This window comes from Pteropus medius, unplaced genomic scaffold (genome assembly GCF_902729225.1).
Source record: "Pteropus medius unplaced genomic scaffold, Ma_sr-lr_union100, whole genome shotgun sequence".
Classification (NCBI taxonomy): Eukaryota; Metazoa; Chordata; class Mammalia; order Chiroptera; family Pteropodidae; genus Pteropus; species Pteropus medius.
In genome coordinates this window covers 837,532-857,531 of record NW_024350925.1, presented here as the reverse complement: position 1 = coordinate 857,531, position 20,000 = coordinate 837,532, and the positions used below count along the sequence as shown (strand labels likewise).

The 20,000-nt window shown below is 52.9% G+C and overlaps 2 protein-coding genes and 1 long non-coding RNA gene across 7 annotated transcripts in view; 2 read left to right on the top strand and 1 right to left on the bottom strand.

Moving 5' to 3' along the window:
- ZMYM3 (zinc finger MYM-type containing 3) overlaps positions 1 to 3,954 on the bottom strand; it is a 15,799-nt gene extending 11,845 nt beyond the window's left edge. For 2 of the 5 annotated variants that reach the window (XM_039841702.1, XM_039841705.1), the window contains exons 1-5: positions 3,291 to 3,724; positions 1,955 to 2,625; positions 963 to 1,018; positions 658 to 730; positions 29 to 323 (exon numbers count right to left, since the gene is read on the bottom strand). In XM_039841702.1, the coding sequence (XP_039697636.1) occupies positions 29 to 323; positions 658 to 730; positions 963 to 1,018; positions 1,955 to 2,606 (1,076 nt within the window). In that variant the 5' untranslated portion in view covers positions 2,607 to 2,625; positions 3,291 to 3,724. Of the gene's footprint in view, positions 1 to 28; positions 324 to 657; positions 731 to 962; positions 1,019 to 1,954; positions 2,626 to 3,290; positions 3,725 to 3,909 lie in introns of those variants that run through there. The other 3 variants (XM_039841704.1, XM_039841706.1, XM_039841703.1) reach the window with 2 other exon arrangements.
- A 116-nt stretch (positions 3,955 to 4,070) lies between these two features.
- LOC120585399 (uncharacterized) lies at positions 4,071 to 6,964 on the top strand. Its single transcript, XR_005648317.1, has 2 exons — positions 4,071 to 4,233; positions 6,332 to 6,964. It is a non-coding gene; the product is annotated as an uncharacterized LOC120585399 (long non-coding RNA).
- Positions 6,965 to 9,560: 2,596 nt separating this feature from the next.
- Positions 9,561 to 20,000, top strand: part of NONO (non-POU domain containing octamer binding) — a 12,132-nt gene continuing 1,692 nt past the window's right edge. Inside the window, exons 1-11 of the mRNA XM_039841733.1 lie at positions 9,561 to 9,661; positions 13,877 to 14,036; positions 14,950 to 15,143; positions 16,305 to 16,606; positions 17,183 to 17,278; positions 17,430 to 17,626; positions 17,961 to 18,045; positions 18,453 to 18,555; positions 19,110 to 19,149; positions 19,380 to 19,489; positions 19,875 to 19,996. Of these exons, the coding sequence (XP_039697667.1) occupies positions 13,886 to 14,036; positions 14,950 to 15,143; positions 16,305 to 16,606; positions 17,183 to 17,278; positions 17,430 to 17,626; positions 17,961 to 18,045; positions 18,453 to 18,555; positions 19,110 to 19,149; positions 19,380 to 19,489; positions 19,875 to 19,996 (1,400 nt within the window). The 5' untranslated portion in view covers positions 9,561 to 9,661; positions 13,877 to 13,885. The remainder of the gene's footprint in view (positions 9,662 to 13,876; positions 14,037 to 14,949; positions 15,144 to 16,304; positions 16,607 to 17,182; positions 17,279 to 17,429; positions 17,627 to 17,960; positions 18,046 to 18,452; positions 18,556 to 19,109; positions 19,150 to 19,379; positions 19,490 to 19,874; positions 19,997 to 20,000) is intronic.

Genomic DNA, 20,000 nt, shown 5'->3' with positions numbered 1-20,000 from the left:
CCCCGGACGCCCCCCAGCCCCCGCGTACTTCTTGCAGAAGGTACAGGTCTTTTTGCCCGAAGGCTTCTTGGAGAACGTGGTCAGACAGGACGAGGAGCAGAAGAGCTGGGGCAGGCCCTTGCGCTGGTAGGCGGTCTGCCCCTTCTGCAGCGGCGTCCGGCAGTGCGCACATGTCATCTTGGTGCCCACCGCGGAGCGCCCGGCCCTCTGTGCCACGCTGGAGCGCAGGGACATGCGAGGAGAGCGCCGGGGCCGGAACGGCACGAAGTCCTCATCGTTGGGGTCATCTACCATGGCATCGGAGTCCTCGTCTGACACTGGAACTGCGGAGGGGGCGCGGCGTGAGGACAGGTGACCGCGCCGGCTCCCTGGCCACCCCCGGACCAGCAGGCAGCTCGGCTGCTACTGGGACCCCCCTTATTCGTGCCGTCACAGTGGTATCTGAAGCCACTGCTGTCACTCTCCCTCAGTGACTCCGTCATCAACCGTGGAGGGGAAGGCAGGGCTCGAAGCGGGGAGCTCTTGTTTTCAGTCTCCCCCACTGCCCCTGGTTCCCATGCCAACCCAGAGCGGAGAGAGGCACTTCACACTCCGTGCGGAGCCGGGAGGTCCCACTCGTCACACGTCACACGTCACACCGCCGCAGGTCCTACTCACTGCTCTCGGTGGAATCCACAACCTCAGGTTTGGGAGGCTCTGCCCGCCTAACGCGCTCGCTTCTCTTCTGCACCTTGGAAACACGGAGGGGGACGCTGACGCCAGCTTGGGGTTTGAGGGGGCAGAGCTGGGAGGGGGGGCAGTAGGGACCCTGGGCCCGGCCCTCAGCGGGAGGGCGGACAAGGAGGCCTCCTGAAGCTGCTCACACCACCCTCCGCAGAGTGACATCTGGGAGGGAAAATGAAGGGTCTGTCCCTCCCGGGGCTACAGGGGAACCGGACTCCTCCAGTCCCCTCCCCCCTCACCCTCTCAGGCGGCTTCTCACTCGCCTTTCCAGGCAGGCCATCTCCTGCAAAGGAAGCAGAAAGCAGCCTACATGTCGGGCCTGCCCTCACACCCCCTGCCTGGCCCAGCGACCGCCTCCATTCCTGGGGAAGAACTTACTCAAAACTGAAAGGGAAAACTCGAGTGCCTGTGGCTTCTTGGGGCCCCTCTCAGGGTTACCTCGAGCTCTGCACTGTGGGGTGCAGCCATTCTCCATGAAAAAAATCCTACCCCCCCACCAGCTTTCTGTCCCCATCATGGGGAGTTGGGGACGGACAGGTAACACAGCTTTCATTGAGAATTTATAGTTTACCAACAGAAAGCAATGCGCTCCCCCAAAGGCAGGTAGCAAGGGGAGAAGGGAGCGGTGAGGCACGGGTAGGTCCCCTGGACTCGGGTGACTATCTAAGCGCTGGGACCCTAGTCACACAGCCCGGGAGAGGCACACCACTAGGCAGGACAGGCGAGGAACAAGAGCCCGCCCTTGGCAGGCCCCAGTCCTGGCCCCTGCATCTCTGCAGGCCCCCTGAACTCACGATGCTGTTGGTGGCTCGAGAACCTAGTTCTCATTCATCAAACCCAGAAACCCCACTCTCGCCTAGAACAAAACAGCTGGAAAGAGCTTAGAACCAAGAAGCCCGTGGTCCTCCCCAAAGCCCGAAGGAAGGACCCTGGCACCGAAGCCCCACTAGGCTAAGAAAGAAAGGAACCTCTCGCCCCATCTAAGCCCTCTCCAGCCAGGCCCCGAGAAACCTCACCCAGTATTCCTACCCTTCCCCAAGCCTACCTTCCTTACTCTTAGCCAGCCCCCCCTTCCAAGCCCCCAACTCCTTCTGCACGCATCCCCTCTGATCGCTCCACCCTCCTCCTTCTCTCCTCTTGGTCCCAAACACACAGCCACCCTCTTTATCCCCGCCCCTCCCAGCCTTTGACTTTCATTTGAGCAACAGGCTCTGTCTTTCCCATTTGGAAGGGTGTGCAGGGGGGCTAGGGCCCCCAGGTTGGGTCTGAGAGCTGCTGAGTCCATCCCCCAGAGTCTCTCCCACCGAAGGGCTGGGGGGGCCACTGGGGCTCTGTGGCTGCCCTTGGGGATGCTCCTCCTCCTGCCCCGGGGAGCCCCGTCTCCCAGCGCCCATGGAGGCAGTCTCCTCCTCTTCACCGTGTGGGGACTGCAGGCTTAGTGGGGACTCTGGAGCCAAAGGCTCTAGCAGCCCCTCGGGTGAGGAGGGATTGGCCCCAGCCCCCGGGTCAGGTGGCACCACCTCAGGGGTCTGACCCCCTGGTCCAGGCCCTAGGGTCTGATCTGCATCCCACGCGAGGCTGCCCTCAGGACCGTGGTCCACCGCTGGGGGCGAAGGGGCTTTATACAGCAGCCCCCCCAGCCCCAGCAACTCAGTGGCTCCGTCCAGGACGCCAGGGCCTTTTTCCAGGCCGGCAGGGGCATCGAGCAGGTCCAGGGCTCCTGAGGATGGAGAAGGGCCGGGGGGAGCCCATCCTCGAGTGGGGGCAGTCTGGGATTCCAGTAGGTCCTCTCCAAATTCCATGTCTACTGGAAGGTCTCCAGCCAGGGGCTTCTCTGGCAGGGTCAACGGGTCAAACGGACTGGGGAAGTCACTGGGGTCCATGAGGGTGACTGGCTATGGGCTGCAGGTGAGGGCAGAAGAGGGGGCGGGAGAGGTGGTCTTCGCCAGAATTCCTTCTGATACAGGCTCTGGGACACACCCCAGCATCCACTTGGATTTCTTGGGCACAGCCCCCGCCGCGAACGACATTTCCACAGGCTTTATAGCCCAAATGACCACTCCCCGCGTCCAGCGCCCCCCTGCGGGCGTCCCCGCCTGACCCGGTGCCCGCTCTCCGGGCGACCACGTTGTTCCACCCGCTCATGGCCCCGCCACCCTGCAACTCCCGGTTCCCCTCCCCTTACCTTTCGGCCCCCCCCAACTCATTGAACGCCCCCTTAGAGTCTGCTGGACCGTCGGCACCAGGAGCCTTTCCGCCCCACGACCTCAGTCCTCTATCCTGCCCCCGACTGCTTTCATTTAGCTCCCCAGGCGTTGCCCACCTGTCTGTTACCCCCTCCCGGCTGCATGAACTGCCCTTCTTCCCTCCCAGTTATCTCTCGGGGTCGCCCTTCCTCAGCGCCGTCCCCCTTTCCCTGTGCTCCCAGTCCTCCTTCCCCTGTTGCCACCCCCCACCTCAGGCATTTACAGAACATTTGGAGCCTGATCTTTCCTTAGACCCCCGCGCCCGGCTACTGTGAGATCCGCCACCAGGTTCGGTTCGGCTTGATCAGGCCCGACCCCTACCTGCGGCAGGGTTAGTGTAACGGCTACAAGCCTAGAACTGCAGACAGCGACGGCCCCGCGCTCCTTCTCCACCTCCCTCCCCAGCAGCCGGGACAGGGGTCGCGGCCCCTTTAAATGGCAGCGCCGCTCACAGCGCCCAGCGCTCTGCACCAGGCGGGCGGGCGGCTCCAGTGCCCAACCCCATTGGCTGGCTCCGGGAGGGGGCTCGCGAGACAGCGCCGGCCCCCGGCGCGAGACTCCCAGCCCAGTGGCCGCCTGGAAATTGCGGAGTGGAGCTCGTCGTCGGAGATGGAGCTTGAGCCCCCGCCCGGGGCCCCGTTAGTTGAGGAGGAAAAGCTAGGCTCCGGAGCTTCGGAGCCCGCCCCCGGGAAAGGCGGCACCCCCTTTCCACCTAAGGGCCAAGCACACTGCCCCGCAGAAAACAGATCTACGCACCTGCTTCCCTCACCTGGCTCGGTCTGCCCCCCGCGCCCGGCGTCACCCGTGCCGCCCTGCCTCCCGGGCCCACTCTACCGTGATCCCCTCCTCTCATTCAAATGGTTCCCGGTCCCCTCCCCTCCCCACCCGTGTCTCTCTTCGCTTCCCACTCGTGTTCGACCGCCCCCCTCAACACTCCTACCTACGCCATGCAGCCAGCGCCTCCCAGATCGCCCTCCCCCAACCCACCTCTCCGGGGCCCGCCCGGGCATTCATTGGGGTGATGAGCAGTGACAGCGGAGGTGGGGAGGCAGGGACCCAGCCTCGCGCCCTCCTCCCCTTGTCTGCAGCCTCGCCCCCCGCAGGCATTCAGAGTCATAGTTGTGGGGCGTCTTAAGCTCGGTCTCCAGCCCCCCAGGGCGGGATAAACGGCTCTGGCTCAGTGACAACGCCTATGCCGTAAGTGCCTGATGACCCCAAAACCAGGTCCTGCAAAGACACTCCCCCACTCCCTCAACATCTTAGGGTAAGTTCTGGGATGTCCTCGACTCTTCCAGCAGGAGCTCCCTGCCTTAGCTCTTCAGTAGTTTTCCTGCCCGAGGCCGGCAGCTCTGCCTCCTTCTCTCTGTCTCTCTGTCTCTGTCTGTCTCTGTCTCTGTGTCTCTGTTTCTCTCTCTGCCACTGTCTGTCTCTGTCTCTGTGCTCTGTCTCTCCTCCCTCCCTCTTCCTCTCCGTCATGTCGATCTCTTTCCTCCCCCGCCCTCTCCCTGGCGCGCAGCACTCTCTCTCTCTCTCTCTCTCTCCTCTCTCCTGGTCTCTTTTTGTCCCCGTCTCTGTCTCTGCCTGCCTCACATCGCAAATTGCCACGAGCACGCACGCGCACTTTTACGCCCCCTCCTGGATGGTCCTTAGCCTGTGGGTGTGGCTGAGGTTGAGGCTTGAGCAGTGGGGTCGCGGGAAGGGGCACCAGCGTTAGGCCCACCGGCTTTAGAAAACGTGTGCCAGGATCCGTCCTCAGTCCCCATTATCCTCAGAGCGCCTTACGGTCCCCGCTCCCCACTTTCCCGTGTACCCCGGCTGGAGACTTTAGGATCTGAGACAGCAGGGCAGGCCCAGACCAGAAGGCAGTCCCGCCACAGAGTGGGGAAGGCGGAGGTTTGGTGTCCGGCGCCTTTCTCCCAACCCCTCCTAGCCCTGCAGTCCTCCTCCCCCGTCCCTGTCCCCGTCCCCGTCCCGTCCGCTTTCCCGGAGACCGTACCCTTCCCGACTGTCCACACGGCCTTGAGGGGATCTCCGCTCTCTCCTTATACGCAGAGAGAAAACCGGGAGATTTCCCTCGAGGTTGTCCGAACCCCAGCTTTCTCTTTCTCTTAACCAGATTCTGCGTACCCATCTCCCGCCCACGTCTGCTTATTTCTAGGTCTCTGTACCCCTCTTTGCACTTTCGATGTCTTCCATCTCACCTCGGTCTTTTGACCCGCCTGCCCTTCCCAACACGCGCTTGGGGCCTTGGCCGCTCTGGAGAATGCCTGGTTTCAGTCGTGGGCAGACAGTCGAAGGGCGGTTAACGGGCGTATTATTCATTCCGAGGCAGTGCTATCCGATCGCATGAAAGTGACTCGAATCTCAACTCTGCCCACTTCTCAGCCAGTTGACTTTGGACAAGTCACTTGTCCAGTCGCCGGGTCTTACTTTTCTCATCCATGAAACACGGATAGGCAAACGATCTAAATGTCCAATAGTAGGCAATTGGTTAAATCAATTTTGGTCATGCAATGGATGTACTCATTAACAACCACTTTTAACCAAAATGGTGCCACTATTCCGGTGATACTATAATGGTGGATATATTTTACATTTGTCAAAACTCAAACAGTGCGAGGGGAACTTTTATGTAACCTATGACCTTTGAATGATAATGTGTCAATGTATGTTCCTCGATTTTAAGGAATGTATCCCCCTGGCCAGGTGTGTTGCTAGTCAGGGGAGGCTGTTGGAGAGAGAGAATGTTCCTGATGTAATGTTACATTTTGTAGACAGGAGTTAAAACGATACAAATTTTGTAGAGAAATTCACATGTGCGCATGGAAAAAGACTGCAAGGAAATAATGGAGCTAATACCTCATAGGGATGCTACTAAGATTAAGTGACATGGACACCCGTCTGTCATATAGCAGGTGTTTAGCGGATACCGCAGGTGTTAAGTGGATACCGGTTACTGTTATTACAAGAGAAATACATCTGACTTCATGCACGGTCTGGGACTTTGCACCGTGGCGCCTTCATATTCTTTAAATATATATATATCTATATTTGTCTTTGACTAAGCCGAGAGTGCCCATGGGACTGTGAAAGGCTGTAACATAGAATGGGCCGATGGGGAGCGGGTAGGATAAGAGTGTGGCGGGCAATTCAACGTTTGCATTTTCAGCCTTGAATGCTATAGTTAACGCATAGTACTCTATTCTCCTGTTACATTCACGCATAGTCCTGGATTCTCCTACTTCTTATTCACCATCCATAAGGCGCTCCTTAAAATGCTGCGAGCACAATATAACATGTAAAAACTCAGTCCCTGTCCTCATGAGAGCCCTTTCATTTATACGTTTTTTTTCTCATTACAGAAATATAAATAAATGTAACCGTAAACATTTTGGAAAGCACAGAAAGGCTGAAGAAAGCAAGAATCGCTGATATCCTACCCATTACACTTGGAGATAACCACTGCTCTTTTTGATGTATGTATTTCCAGTCCTTTTATCACGTTTTTACAAAATTGGAATTATCTTGTACGAGATGTTATACCAGATCATTGTAACGGCTGTATATCGTTCCATCGTGTGCTTTAATTAACTACTGCTGGATGTCAAACGTTTGTTTTTTCGAGACAGGCAGGGCTACATATGGCTTGGTCAAACAAATGGAAGCACTAGTCGGCAGCCATTGATTAGAGTGACGTTCGCTCTTTAACTCCGGAAACACGTGGATTCCTACTTACTGTGTTATACCATTCCGAAGTGCCCTGGAGTGAATAAGAGGAAATATGCATTTAGGGTGACACTGTGGAAAAGCTAGCCTGTGAGTGACCCAACAGTGGGGACCAACTCTTCCTCATGTCTATCTCCAGCATCTAGCATAGTCCCTGATACTCGATAAATGTTTATTGGATGAAATGGACAAATGAATAAAGGAGATTTAAAAAAAGCCCTAATATTTCTATAACATAAGGCTTAATAAAGAGAGATGATGAGACATCACTGAGCTTATTCGATTATTCATTTACATGAACATTTCTTACACTGGGATTGCCTTGAGGAGATACACAAATGTATATGTTCTTTCCTTTAATTTTCTACTTTGGTTTTCCAATGTAAACAGCTGTTATGATTAACAAAGCCTAAATTCATTAAAATGTTACTGAATATATAGTAACTTTTTTGTAAGTTTTTCCCTCAACAGATTTTAATAACCATCATGTGGTGGTCTATAAGATACTTGATATTAAAACATCCTCGTAGATCTTTATCCATTTATATAGAAAGATAGCTAAAGTATTGAGTAGGTGATGACTCAGAAAAGTCCGTATAGTTTAACCTGTATAAAAAAGCATAAACGTTTCTGTTTAATCAGAACAGTACAAACATAGAAAACAGAAATGCAAGAAAGTGGCCATAATCGCTACCATTGGAAGGACTAGAGGGAGAGACTTTTTATAGTGTTGAGTATCGTTTGATTTTTTTCCCGCGAGCAGGAAAAAAAAATGTCTTTTTCAGAATAGAGGTAAAATTTCCTTTTTTCACGGTAGAGGTGTTATTTATTTTCAAAAAGTTTGGGAACCACTGACCTAGATACGTCCAACATGGTATCCACTAGCTACGTGTGACTATTTAAATTTGAGCTAATTAAAATGAAATAGAATTAACAATCCAGTTCCTCAGTTGCACTAGTCATATTTCAAAGCCTCAGAAAGGAAAAGAAGGACGGACGGAAGGGAGGGAGGGAGGAAGAAAAAAAAACAACGAAACCCACAATGGTTACATTATAGTCGGTAGATACTGTATTGGACAGACCAGATAAGGGCTATCTGTATCACTGCAGCAGGTTCTATTGGACAGTGTGGGTCCAGTTCACTGTGTCCCCACGTAAGGTGGAGCCAGCGGGACACTCTGAAACCCCGAGTGTGCATTAGTGAGTGGGAATTAACTACAGACGCCTATCAGTTGAGCCCTGTAGCTCTCGATTAAGCACAGGGCTCGTGAGTCAGGCATTAGGGCAAAACGAAGGAGATTGCTTGATTGCTGCCCTACACAACACAGAATCAGTCCATCTGGAGGCCTACAATGTATCCATGGCAATGATGACACCTGTTGAAACTCTCTAAATCGTAGTAACAATAGTGTTTGGACTGCTGGGTTCCCTGGTTACCATGGAAATGAGGGTGCTGGCTCCAATTCTGTGTAATCACAGAATGAATAAAGTATCAACCTCCTCTCCTCCCCACCACCCCAGAACAGAGCCACAACCATCACCATCACCGTAGCGAAGACTATTGCAGGTGGGCTTGGCGAGCAGACCCGGCAGCGGGAGAAGCAACTAGCAACGTGATCGACTATGGAGTGTCGGAGTGCAAGCCCTCATGAGGAAGTGTGAAAAAAGAAACATGGCGGGGCATTTTTTTTCAGGAGGAAAAGGCTAGATCTAGTACACCGACTACAATGACATTGTTACTCCCGCTCCCCGCACAGGCGCAGTGCAGGGCGCCTCGGCGCACGCCTACGCGCTCATCCCGCCCTACCCCCGGCTCTGTCTCCGTCTCTCCCTCTCTTTCCATGTTCCTCTCCCTTCCTTCTGTCCCTCGCCGCTCCCCCTCCCGTCACTTGGGCTCTCAGCCTTTCCGTTAGTCCGTTCGCGTCTCTCCTTCCGAGCCTCCATCCCCCTCCCCCTTTAGGTCCGAAAGACGACGGCGTGGCGCATTGCACGCACTTCGGCGCAGAACCGCGCTCTTTGTCCCCATCTGTCGTTCACACGAACTCCGTCGTTCGCGTCCTGTAGCCAATAGGATCGCGGAAATGGCGGAGAACTGGTTCCGCCTCTGGGGATCAATGCTGATGAGCAGGTCAGATACCCAATCGCGGACGGCAGCTTGCACCCCTGGGGAGGCGCCGAGCTCCATCGTCTCGTTTCCGGCGGTCGCGCGCTCTTTTCTTGGGACGGTAGAGGCCGTGTGGCGTCGCCGTTACTCCGAGGAGAGAAGAGTCGGTAGAGGGTGAGTTTGGGGACGACTCAGTCATCGCCTGGGAGGGGACTAGGCCCTCTCGGGACAATCGGGGAAGGAAGAGCTTCGCCCGGGCGAGGCCGTGTTTGGAGGGAGGCTGGCCCTTCGTCCCCAGGCCCCTTGAGGCCTTGTCCCCGCCGCCCCCCGGCCTCTCCGGCCCACCCGCGCGGGCCCTTCGCTCTGCCCTCGCCTCCCGCCGGACCCTGGCGCCCCTTGCTCTCCCGCCGCGTTTCTTCGTGCCACCCGGCCCCGGCTCTCGGCCTTGACAGTGAGCGCCCGGCCGCGCGCCCCGGGCCGTGGGGTCCCGCCGCCCCGAGCCGCATTGTCGGGCGCCCCTCTCGTCCCCGCGAGGCCCCGGGCTCTGAATGCGGGCTGGGCCCCCCCGAGCGACGTTCCTTTGTCAAAACTCTTAGCCGGGAAGTTCATCTGCTCGGCGGGACCCCGCCGCTTCCCTCGTCGGGTTCCTGTGAGTCCTCTTCTCGGTCCGGCCGCCTAGCTGCCCGACCCACGCGCAGCATCACTCTTAAAAATCAAACTTCGTTGTGTGGATGTCCTATCGAGTATTCTCCGCTTTGCAGAAACGATTGTCGTAAGGCGACACCTTTCTTTGTGTTCTTAACGGAGAAGTCGAGGGTAGAGACGACGGGGAGGCACTTTGCTATCTTCCATCTAGGTCGAGGTAGGTGGAGGGGGCAGCCAGACAATGCCAGACGCCCTGTTCCGAATTTCACATGGACAGCGATTGCTTTTTTTTTCTTTTTAGGATATGTCGCATGGCACTTATACTAAGAAGCGGTTCGTTTTGAAACGGGAATTTTAAATTTTACTATGCTGTGTGTTTTTCTTTGATAAATCTGCCTAGATTTATCCTGTCTTTGTCCAACTTCCTTGTCGTTAGATGAAAGGTCCTAGGAAACTTAGAAAACAGGAAAGGACCAGGCCGGGTGGCTACGCGCCCTCCACAGCCTCAGGCTGCTTCCTATGCCGCGGCCTGAGTAGATTTTTATCAGATTTCCCCACAGTTTCCACCTTAAAAAGTTGATCGTTGTCCCTAAAATTAAGAAGATGTTTATTTAGGTTGCAGATACGTGTGATGTAGCACGGGGGTCCCCTACCTAAATGTTTGTGTGACTCTGGTGCCCGGTGGTCCGCCTTTGTGAGCCAGCAGTACCTGTTTCTTATCAAGCCAGCCCTTCAGCTAGACTGTTCTTTAGGACAGAAATTCTTGCTGCTGCTGCTCTTTGTGCTTTGTTCTCTTGGAGGCCCCGTGGTTAGGGGGCAGTGACTTTATCACTTAGGTTTTGGCACATTTTTCCAGATGATACGGGTGGTCATCATCATCATCAGGAGATAGCGACAGTACTGTTTTAGGTGACTTATAGAAGACTACTTAGTCTTCAGCATTGAATGCCCGCTTGGGAAAGAAGCACCTGAAGGGAGGGATTATGAAGATTAGCGTGACGGACACGTTTATTTAAAAAATAGATGTAGTTATAAAAAGATGATTTTTGCTAGAATCGAAAGGAGTGGAGGAAGACTGACATTTGTCTAACAGGAGCACCTAACTTGTGTAGAGGTAAGGGGAGTGGCTGCCAGCAGGAACAAGTGTCTCATATATACATGATCTCATTTAGTTCTTAAAATAACCCTGTGAGTTAGAAACCGTCGTCCCCATCTTACAGGTGAGGAAACTGAGGCTCGGGGGTTAGGTGACATGGCTAATAAGTTGGCTGGACTCTGAAACTGAGATTGAGCTGACTTTGATTACAGAGCTCGTAGTATAGTGATGAGTCTGAGATTCTCCACTCGGCCCCGTCACACTTGTGTGACCTTGAATGGGCATCATTTTTCTTATCCAGAAGAATAATAGTTGCGAGTACTAAATGGTTGCAGAGTTAGCACAGTGCCTGGTACATAATGTTCGATAAAGCTCTTGTATTATCACCTTATCTCTCAGGCTACGCTTTCTTAAGTCCAAAAAACCTCCTTTAAAGTAATCTTCAATGGTTTAGAACATCCTAGCACTTTATCCTGGAGGAGGGGGGTCATTTCTACTCAAAAGTTGCAAAACGGCCTTTTTGAAATGGAATGAAGATTGGTTAAGATGGAGATATAGGCTTTGTAATATTTCAGTTTTGAGTGGATCTCTCTAATGATTTATGGTAACGTGTAATATAAATTGTAGATTCCTGAATGGGATGCGAGGTATTGAGGCTGGGGCCTGGGAGGCTGCAGGAAAAAAATGGTTCCTGGGCTTCTCGCCAGAGGTAAGAAAGTAAAAAGAGCTAGTTTGAAGAAATGGCCGTGGAGATGGTTCCAGTTTCTGCCTTGGGCCACTTTGGGGGGTGGGGATAAGGGAGATGTTGAATACCTGGGACTTAAACAGGAAAAGGTCTGGTTCTAATGCCTGCCTTACCCCGCCCCCCACCGTTGCCGGGGGCGACTTTACATTTTGCTCATTTTCGTTTTCTTTTATGTATCTTACTTGAAAATTACGATTTCTTTTCTTCTTTCTTTTTAAGGTGTTCCATATCCTGGACAACCGCTACACCTGTTCATGGCATTTAAAGTTGTTAAAACTTTTTGAGAATGCAGTGCTGCACTAGGTAGCCGAAGTCACAAAGATAGATTTAATTATTTCATTTTTATCCTAAGGAAATAAGCAGAAAGCTATAAGCAAGGAGATATTTACTGCCACAGTGTAATAGGAAAACACAGAAAACAACCTGAACCGCTCGTAGTAGTGAGTCGTTGAGTAAATGAATGTAATCCACACTGACTCTGTGTAGCTGTTAAAGATTATAATGACGTTGACACTCTAGAAATAATGAGCTGAATATACAGTGGTGCACTGTGATCGCAGCCCTTGACCTGATAACGTATGTTTGGGAAGGTAAAGAAACAAAATTGGAAATATAGGAGGAATATTTACTCTGGGCTGTGCCCCAAGATTTAGCTGGGAGCCTCATTTCTAACGGCGAAGAATTAGAAACCCAAGTGTCCAACGTAGCAGGGGCTCGGTTGACAGCTGCGTGCTGCGTCCTTTAACAATTAAAGTAGAAGATTTAGTGACGTGAAAAGTGTCGGTCCTGTGTCATAGGCGAGGCAAATTGCAAAATAATTCAAGATCTTTATAATAAAAATGTATCTTGTAATAGCTGCCTTGTTAATGAGAAACATAAAATCGATGACAATTGAAGTCCGGGCTTAAATGTCCCCTTTTCAGAGAGGCTCAGTTCACAACTTTTGCAAATTGCTGCCTGTCTCTCCTCCCACTCCCTTATCTACTTTCCCTGCCCCTCCCTTTTGCCTTCATTTCCCTGTAACACTTAACCTTTAAGTACCGTCGATTATCATGTATATTGTTTGAAGTAGGTAAGCTCCCCTGGAGGCACTAGTCTGCCGGGTTCATTGTTGCACCCGCAGCTCCTAGAATAGTAGTGCCTGGCAAATAGCAAGCAGTGAGATTTATCTGCTGAGTGAATTAGTGAAAAAAACGAAGGGTCAAAAATATCAATAACCTTCGAGGGGGACAGTTTTCACTTTTGTCTGCCTACTGTTTCTTTTCTACGTTCGTGCATTAAAAATCCCTGCCTTCTTAAAGCATGATTTTTCATGTTTACACAGTCTTCGTACATTTTAATACTGTAGAACTTTCCATCAATATAGGTGGGCCATAATTTAGAAACCACGCCCCTAAATTTGGGTATGGAAGACATTTTTATTGTTAACATAAAGACCATCGGAGTGACTGCGTCATGGATGTGATTTTTAATTTTTAAAGTCATATCTTTAGGGTCAATTTCTAGGACTGGGATTCCCGAGTTAAGGAATAGGAACATCTCCATAGCTCTTGTTACCTGTTGTCTCAGGACACAACTTTCGGATACCGTGTTTCATAATCGCATTGATATTTCTAGTTTGGGTGGGATGTGATACAAAACATATTAGGAAAGTTTCTATACCTATAAAAGTATTCCCATGATATCAATCATCCGATTTACCAAGCCTTCGTCAAATTGTTTCGTCTAAGGCATGTAACTTCCTCTGTTCGCGGAAAGGTCCTTTTCTGCATCTTCAGCTAAATTCTGACCGGAGAGTCTTGTGTTTAGGGGAATGGACTTAGAATTGACTTTTGCCCTTTTATTTCCTTTACTGAAGAATGTCCATGGATGAGGAAGATTGTCCTAACTTCATCTGATCAGTTAGAAAGTTTGCATTTTAAAACCGCTGTATAGTCATCGTTTTGTATTTGGTAGCTATTTATCGGTCCATTGTGATTAATAACGGTGTTTACTGCACCAAACTGGTGTTTTCACATATTAATTAATCCTCATAGCCACCTTATTATTATCCCTTTTATAACAGCCTAAGGAACCGCACAGAAGTAGCTTACTAAGTAGTGCAGGACCGCGTGTCAAACCTACGCAGGATCGAGGCCGCGGCGGACTAGGACTTGCCCGCCGTCCAACCCGCAGGGGCTAGGACTGCGCAGGTGCCGGGGAAGAGCAAGACTATTGCGATCTCGTCCTTGGGCTAACTAGAACCTGTCTCAATAATCGTGCTTTGTATATGTACTTTAATGTTATGATAGGGCTACATTTAGGGGGTAGATTGATGCGGGGGTCATGCTTCTCAGTGTAGCCGTGATAAAACGATCGAGTTGAAAGATTGCTCGGGCCGGTCTAGTGCAAGCCGTTCTCGTCCGGTACTTGTCGGGTTTCTGTGCGACGCAGCTGCTGACGCCCGCTTGCTTTTCCGTGTTGCCATACTTGTTCAAAGTTCCCGGTGGTTCAGATCTGGCAAAGCCTGGCGATTCACGGCATGTAAGTCACCAGGAAGTGGCCGACTGCGTCCTCAGCACCGCGCTTGACAGTCCACATTTTCTTTGCAGGGCGCAAAAATGCAGAGCAATAAGACCTTTAACTTGGAGAAGCAGAACCATGCTCCCAGGAAGCATCATCAGCATCACCACCAGCCACACCACCAGCAGCAGCAGCAGCAGCCGCCGCCGCCTCCGATACCCGCGAACGGGCAGCAAGCCAGCAGCCAGAGTGAGTGCGCGCTGGGCGATGGGGTAGACGCGGGCTCCCTCTCGGGAATGGGTTCTCGGTTTTTAGATGAGTCTTTTGGGAGCGTAAAGGAGTAAGGTCTCTGTTCTTCTTCTCCTATTTACCTCTTACTACTTCTCAGGCTAGAAAAAGGCTGATTCTCTGGAAGCAAGGAGCAGACATGTGTGTCGCACGGACGGCCGTCGCGTTCAGGTCGCCTGGCTGTGTTGGCACAGTGTGCCGCTAAGCAGACGTCTGCATGTTTTACCTCAGAGCTTGGTTGCTTGGAGGTAGTCAGCAGATGGCTGGTCTTAGGGAAGATTCAGAACAAGTCTTTAAGACTGTGATGGCGAAATGGTCTGCTACCCAGTGTTAATGCGTTTAGCCCGGGGCCTAAGCCAGCCCATTTTTAAGTGGTAAACTTTGAGCACCTAACACCTGTTCCCAGCCCGAACCTACCCTCCCCCCAGCCCTCTGATTTGCAGAGGATTTCACAAAGACTGCCCGTTCCTAACTCATTTTTTTTTCATTCCCTTACGGAAGCCTTTGAGAGTGGGAAAATGGCACACTCGTGTCTTATAACAAGCGGATCCCTTACTCACGTAGAGTTCCTCGACTTGCTTCATTTTCTCTTTGGCCAGTAGTTCCCGTCTTGTCTGTCCGTGTCTGACTCAGTCCAGGTCGGCTCCCGACCCTCAGTAGAGCTGTTGAGAAGTCCCCCCAGATCCTTGGCCCTGCCTTCCCCTTCTGAGGTGCAGAGTGACGATAGGTGGGTAGCGGATAGAGTGCGGGGGGCCGTGGCGTTCGACTTCTCTGCAGCAATTAAGTTTCCTAATCTAGCAGCTGTTGTAGGTCTTTGAGAATGACCGTAAATCTCTGTCCCCGATCTCGTGAGTGACGGTGTGTTTTCTCTCAGATGAAGGCTTGACTATTGACCTGAAGAATTTTCGGAAGCCGGGAGAGAAGACCTTCACCCAGCGTAGCCGGCTCTTTGTGGGCAATCTTCCCCCTGACATCACTGAGGAGGAAATGAGGAAGCTATTCGAGAAATACGGGAAGGCGGGCGAAGTCTTCATTCATAAGGATAAGGGCTTTGGCTTTATCCGATTGGTAAGCGACTGTAGGTTCGTAGAGCGAAGGCGGGGAAGCAGGGGAACGGTGGGTATGGGACATCAGGCAGCTAATACTTCTCAGACGGTCTGTTTCTTTAAGGCTTGTGCTTGTAGTTGGTGGAACGGGACGAAATATGCCGACTTTATTATGTCTTTCCTTCCAGGTTTTTGTTTCGAGGGCATTATAGGTTTATTTGTCTAAGATACTCAGGCCAAAGTATGCCCTTTGGAACTTAATTTTGCTTTAATTAGGAAATTTTAAACCTACAGAAGTAGACAGAATAATACAACGAACCTGCATGTGCTGCCCAGCTTCAGTGATTATCAGCTCATAGTTGACTTGTTTTATCTGTACTCTTCTCCTATTTTCCTTTCATAAACATTTTAGTATGTTGGATTATTTTTTTCCAGAAGAGAACGAAAACACGTTTTTAATTTAGTAATGGTCAAGGCGTATGTCATTGCACTGTCTGACTTCAGACTGTTTAAAGCCATGACGGCACAGTTTTATTTCTGTCTCTTTTTTTTTTAATTGTGCTCAAATGCACGTGACGTAACATTTATCATGTAACCGTTTTTAAGTGCACGTTTTGTAAAAACCTGATTCGATTTAGGAAACGTGGGGGCGAGGCCGTTCTAGGCATTATCTGTTTACATAAACGAGGAATGTGCTGTGGTCAGAACTAGTTTTCTTTCCAGATCTAGCACTCGCTCAGGACTATACAGGCGAGTCGTTTTCTCTGGGGGACCTCCGGGGTGGAGGGTGTAAGTGATTCTGGTTAAACTTCTAGATAACTAGCTGAAATGAAAATATTCTGCCTACTGTATCGTAGGGGTAGGTTTTAGGCTGGTTGTCGTTGTCCAGATGATCTGCTGCCACTTGGGAGAATAGCCGGCAGTCCCGGTGACCGCGTAAGTGTTACAGGCTTCTAGGATTCCCAGTCGGCTTATTGCAAGGCCATCAGAGCAGTTAGGCTAACCCAAGAGTTACCTGAACACGAGTCCACTCTTCCAGTCCTGTCCGTGTTTCTTCATGTGCTTCTTGCCCAGGTTCTTTCCCTGGAGACGTTTTGTGTTGAGCTGTGCTGTCTTGGACTCTCGATGGCGGTGCAGTCACTGTGCCAAAGCGAGAGAATTCTGACTTCCCCCCACTTCCCAGGAAACGCGGACCCTAGCGGAGATTGCCAAAGTGGAGCTGGACAACATGCCCCTCCGTGGGAAGCAGCTGCGCGTGCGCTTCGCCTGCCACAGTGCGTCCCTTACGGTCCGGAACCTCCCTCAGTATGTGTCCAACGAACTGTTGGAGGAAGCCTTTTCTGTATTCGGCCAGGTGGAGAGGGCTGTGGTCATCGTGGATGATCGAGGAAGGCCCTCAGGCAAAGGCATCGTGGAGTTCTCAGGCAAGCCAGCTGCTCGGAAAGCTCTGGACAGATGCAGCGAAGGCTCCTTCCTGCTGACCACGTGAGTGAGGGGTCGTTGGCGGCTCAGCCTCAGACCGCAGCCTGCCAGTCAGTGGCCTCCAGGAGCCCCATTCCCGTGGTCGTGCCACACTGGCGAATGGCTGTGTCACCCTTCTGGCAGGGCATTCGGTGTAATCTTAAATTTTCGCAAGTGCGTGAGGATTGAGAAGTAAACCTTTTCGATCCTGCGATAGGTCGTTCAGTCCACGTTAAACGTCCCTTGAAAGTTCTGTAACTGAGAAGCCGCTTCGTGCATGCAGCATCTTCGCGTTTACCCGCGTAGTGCTCTGGGCTTCCCTCGACACCAGACACGTAGGCTGCATTGACCACGTACTTGGACCGATTTCTAAAGCTGTATTCGGAGGTCCGGAGCCCGACCTGACCCCGTCCACCCCAGGTTCCACATCAGGCCATCGAGAGGAGTCGATGACAGGGGACGGGGTAGAACGGCGGCTTCAGAAGTTTGCCGACTTGTCCAGGCCTGAGCCCTAACCGGCTCCCCGTGTCACGGCAGATGTGAGAGGCAGCCCGGGGTGGGCTCTGACGCGGGTAATGCTCAGATGCTTTCTTATCCCAGATTTCCGCGGCCTGTGACTGTGGAGCCCATGGACCAGTTAGATGACGAAGAGGGACTTCCAGAGAAGCTGGTCATAAAGAACCAGCAGTTTCACAAGTAGGTGGGCCCGACGCAGTCCCCCGTTAGGTGCTCGCCTGTTCCGAAAGCACCTTGTCCGGGAACGTGTGAAAGGGGGAGTGCGTTGCTGAGTCGGGGTGGGGGGCGCGTCTCGGACACGGCCCTAGTAACCCCAGAACGTCGTCCGTAGGGAGCGAGAGCAGCCGCCCAGATTCGCACAGCCCGGCTCCTTCGAGTACGAGTACGCCATGCGCTGGAAGGCGCTCATCGAGATGGAGAAGCAGCAGCAGGACCAAGTGGACCGCAACATCAAGGAGGCGCGCGAGAAGCTGGAGATGGAGATGGAGGCCGCGCGCCACGAGCACCAGGTCATGTTAATGCGGCAGGGTGAGTACGGGCTGCGGCCCGGAAAACGGACGGGCAGCCTGCATCGTTTTGGGGGTTCCTTTGTGGTGATCGGAAGGGAAAGGCCCGGACCTCTCTCTCTGTCTCTGTCGAGCGTCCGAAGTCTGTTGTTGAGCCTGGAGGTGTGGCGGAGAGACCGGGCTCTGCGCAGAGGGCACTGGTGGCTTCGGCTTCCTTCTGGGAAGCCGGGTCCCTCGGACGGCCACTCCGGGCTCAGAGATCAGATCCCCTTTGCTTTCCGGATCTGTGATTACGGACGATTACCTGGCCCGTGCGAGGACAATGACGAATACTCTCGACCGCTCCGTCGTTGTAGATCTGATGCGGCGCCAGGAGGAGCTTCGGAGGATGGAGGAGCTGCACAACCAGGAAGTGCAGAAGCGGAAGCAGCTGGAGCTCAGGTGACTCTTTTTCGCTGACGCCTTTTCCCTGACAGCTCCGAAGGGGAACGTCTCCCTTCTGCCTCCCGCCCCCACGCCGCCTCACGCACGCACTCGCGCGTGCGGGGGTCCGTTGGCAGACCTTTCCCTTCGGAGGGGACGCGTGTCGGCTGCCCCGTGGATCTAGGCGGCAGTCGAGACAAAGCGGCCGCCTTCGTACCGGGCTCACGAGGCTCCTTTGGGAAGGGAGAGCGTTTGCCCCTGGCGGACGCATGCCAGTTGCTCTAGGGCCAGGCACACGCCACGGTGACTTTGCGGAGAGCGGCGAGAGTTTTCGGTGGGCTCTCGATCGCCTCGGCCGAGCCCCCTGCTAGGCTGAGCCGCTCAGGTGCCGGAGAGCCTGTGCTGAAACACCTTGCTGACTCCAGGCAGGAGGAGGAGCGCAGGCGCCGTGAGGAGGAGATGCGGCGACAGCAGGAAGAAATGATGCGGCGCCAGCAGGAGGGATTTAAGGGAGCCTTCCCCGATGCGGTATATGTCTTTCCATGCGCATGACGCGCCGGGCCGGTCAGGATAGGCAAACGCGCTGTGAAGTGTCCGCCGAGGCTGTAGGACACACCAGGTTCCCGTCCGCGTTCCCCTTCTGTGACACTCCTCCGAGAAAGAATCTGTAGGCAGGGAAGGGAAGGTTCGAAGGGGGGCTCTTCTCGCCCTACAGGCAATTTAGGATGGAAAGCTGGGGCTGCACGATGAGCTAGAGGCAGCCCGGTGGCAGCCTGGGCCAGTCCTCCGTTGTCCTCGCGATGCTTGTCCGGGCCGGAGCCTTAGAGGACGATACCTGCCTGTCCCCTTTCCTTTCGGCTCTCCTGTTCCTGATAGGAGGCTTCTCGTTTGCGTCCTAGTAGCTCCGATCTTGACCTCACTGCACACCTAGCGAGGCGCTGTCATGGGCGTTCCTCAGCTTGGTCTCAGTGCCCTTGGGGTGTGTCACCGCTCTGTCTGCTTTCCCTAGTGCGAGATCGTCAGTGGATTGTGGGAGAAGGCAGTGCCATCTCGGGCTGTCTTCAGTGATTTTTGTTTTTCAGAGAGAGCAGGAACTTCGCATGGGCCAGATGGCCATGGGAGGTAAGGCCCCGGGAGGTTAGTGGCTCTGAGTTCCCCTCTCGTCTCATCTGTGGCGAGCTACGTAGCTGCTTTTACCTGGTCCGGATTTAACGGGTTGACATTTCCGGGAGCACCGTGTTCGGGGGGCGGGGTGTAACGTCTGAGTCCAGAGGTCTTGTCGAATTGCTTCCTTTGGAACAAAGACACTGATAATCTCTGCTCCTTGTACTGATCACACGACTCTGCCTTAGGTGCTATGGGCATAAATAACAGAGGCGCCATGCCCCCTGCTCCTGTGCCGACTGGTACCCCAGCTCCTCCAGGACCGGCCACTATGATGCCAGATGGAACCTTGGGATTGGTAATACACTGCAGGGCCTTACAGTAGCTCTACATGCTGTCAGGAGAAAGGACTTTGCCCTCACAGTCCCAGGCCTGGCCACGATTTGGCTCTGGATGTCAGTCTGTAGGATGACTGTTAATCCATTAAACGTCACCTCCAAATTTTTCTCTTTCAATCTCGCGCAAACCCAGTCTCTAACTATACTTAGGAGTTGGGCAGATGCCTCCGATGGGCCTGTCCGACGGTTTAGTTCCTATCCTGGGTCGAACCCACGCGTTTTTGGAGGGAAGGCAATGAAGACTAGACGTTAACACATAACAGAGATGTGAAGCCAAAAGGCTTTATGGCTCATACAGTCCGGTGGTGGTTTTAGTTCTAATATCAAAATGTTCAAACTGGATAGGCTTCGGGTTGCTTGCCCTTGTCCGGCAAAAAGGATATGGCTACAACGCACCCATCCTGGGATTTTCGTACGTCACGTTGTTTAGCAGATAAGACTAGAGAGAAAAAGGTAAAGGTGGGACGGTGG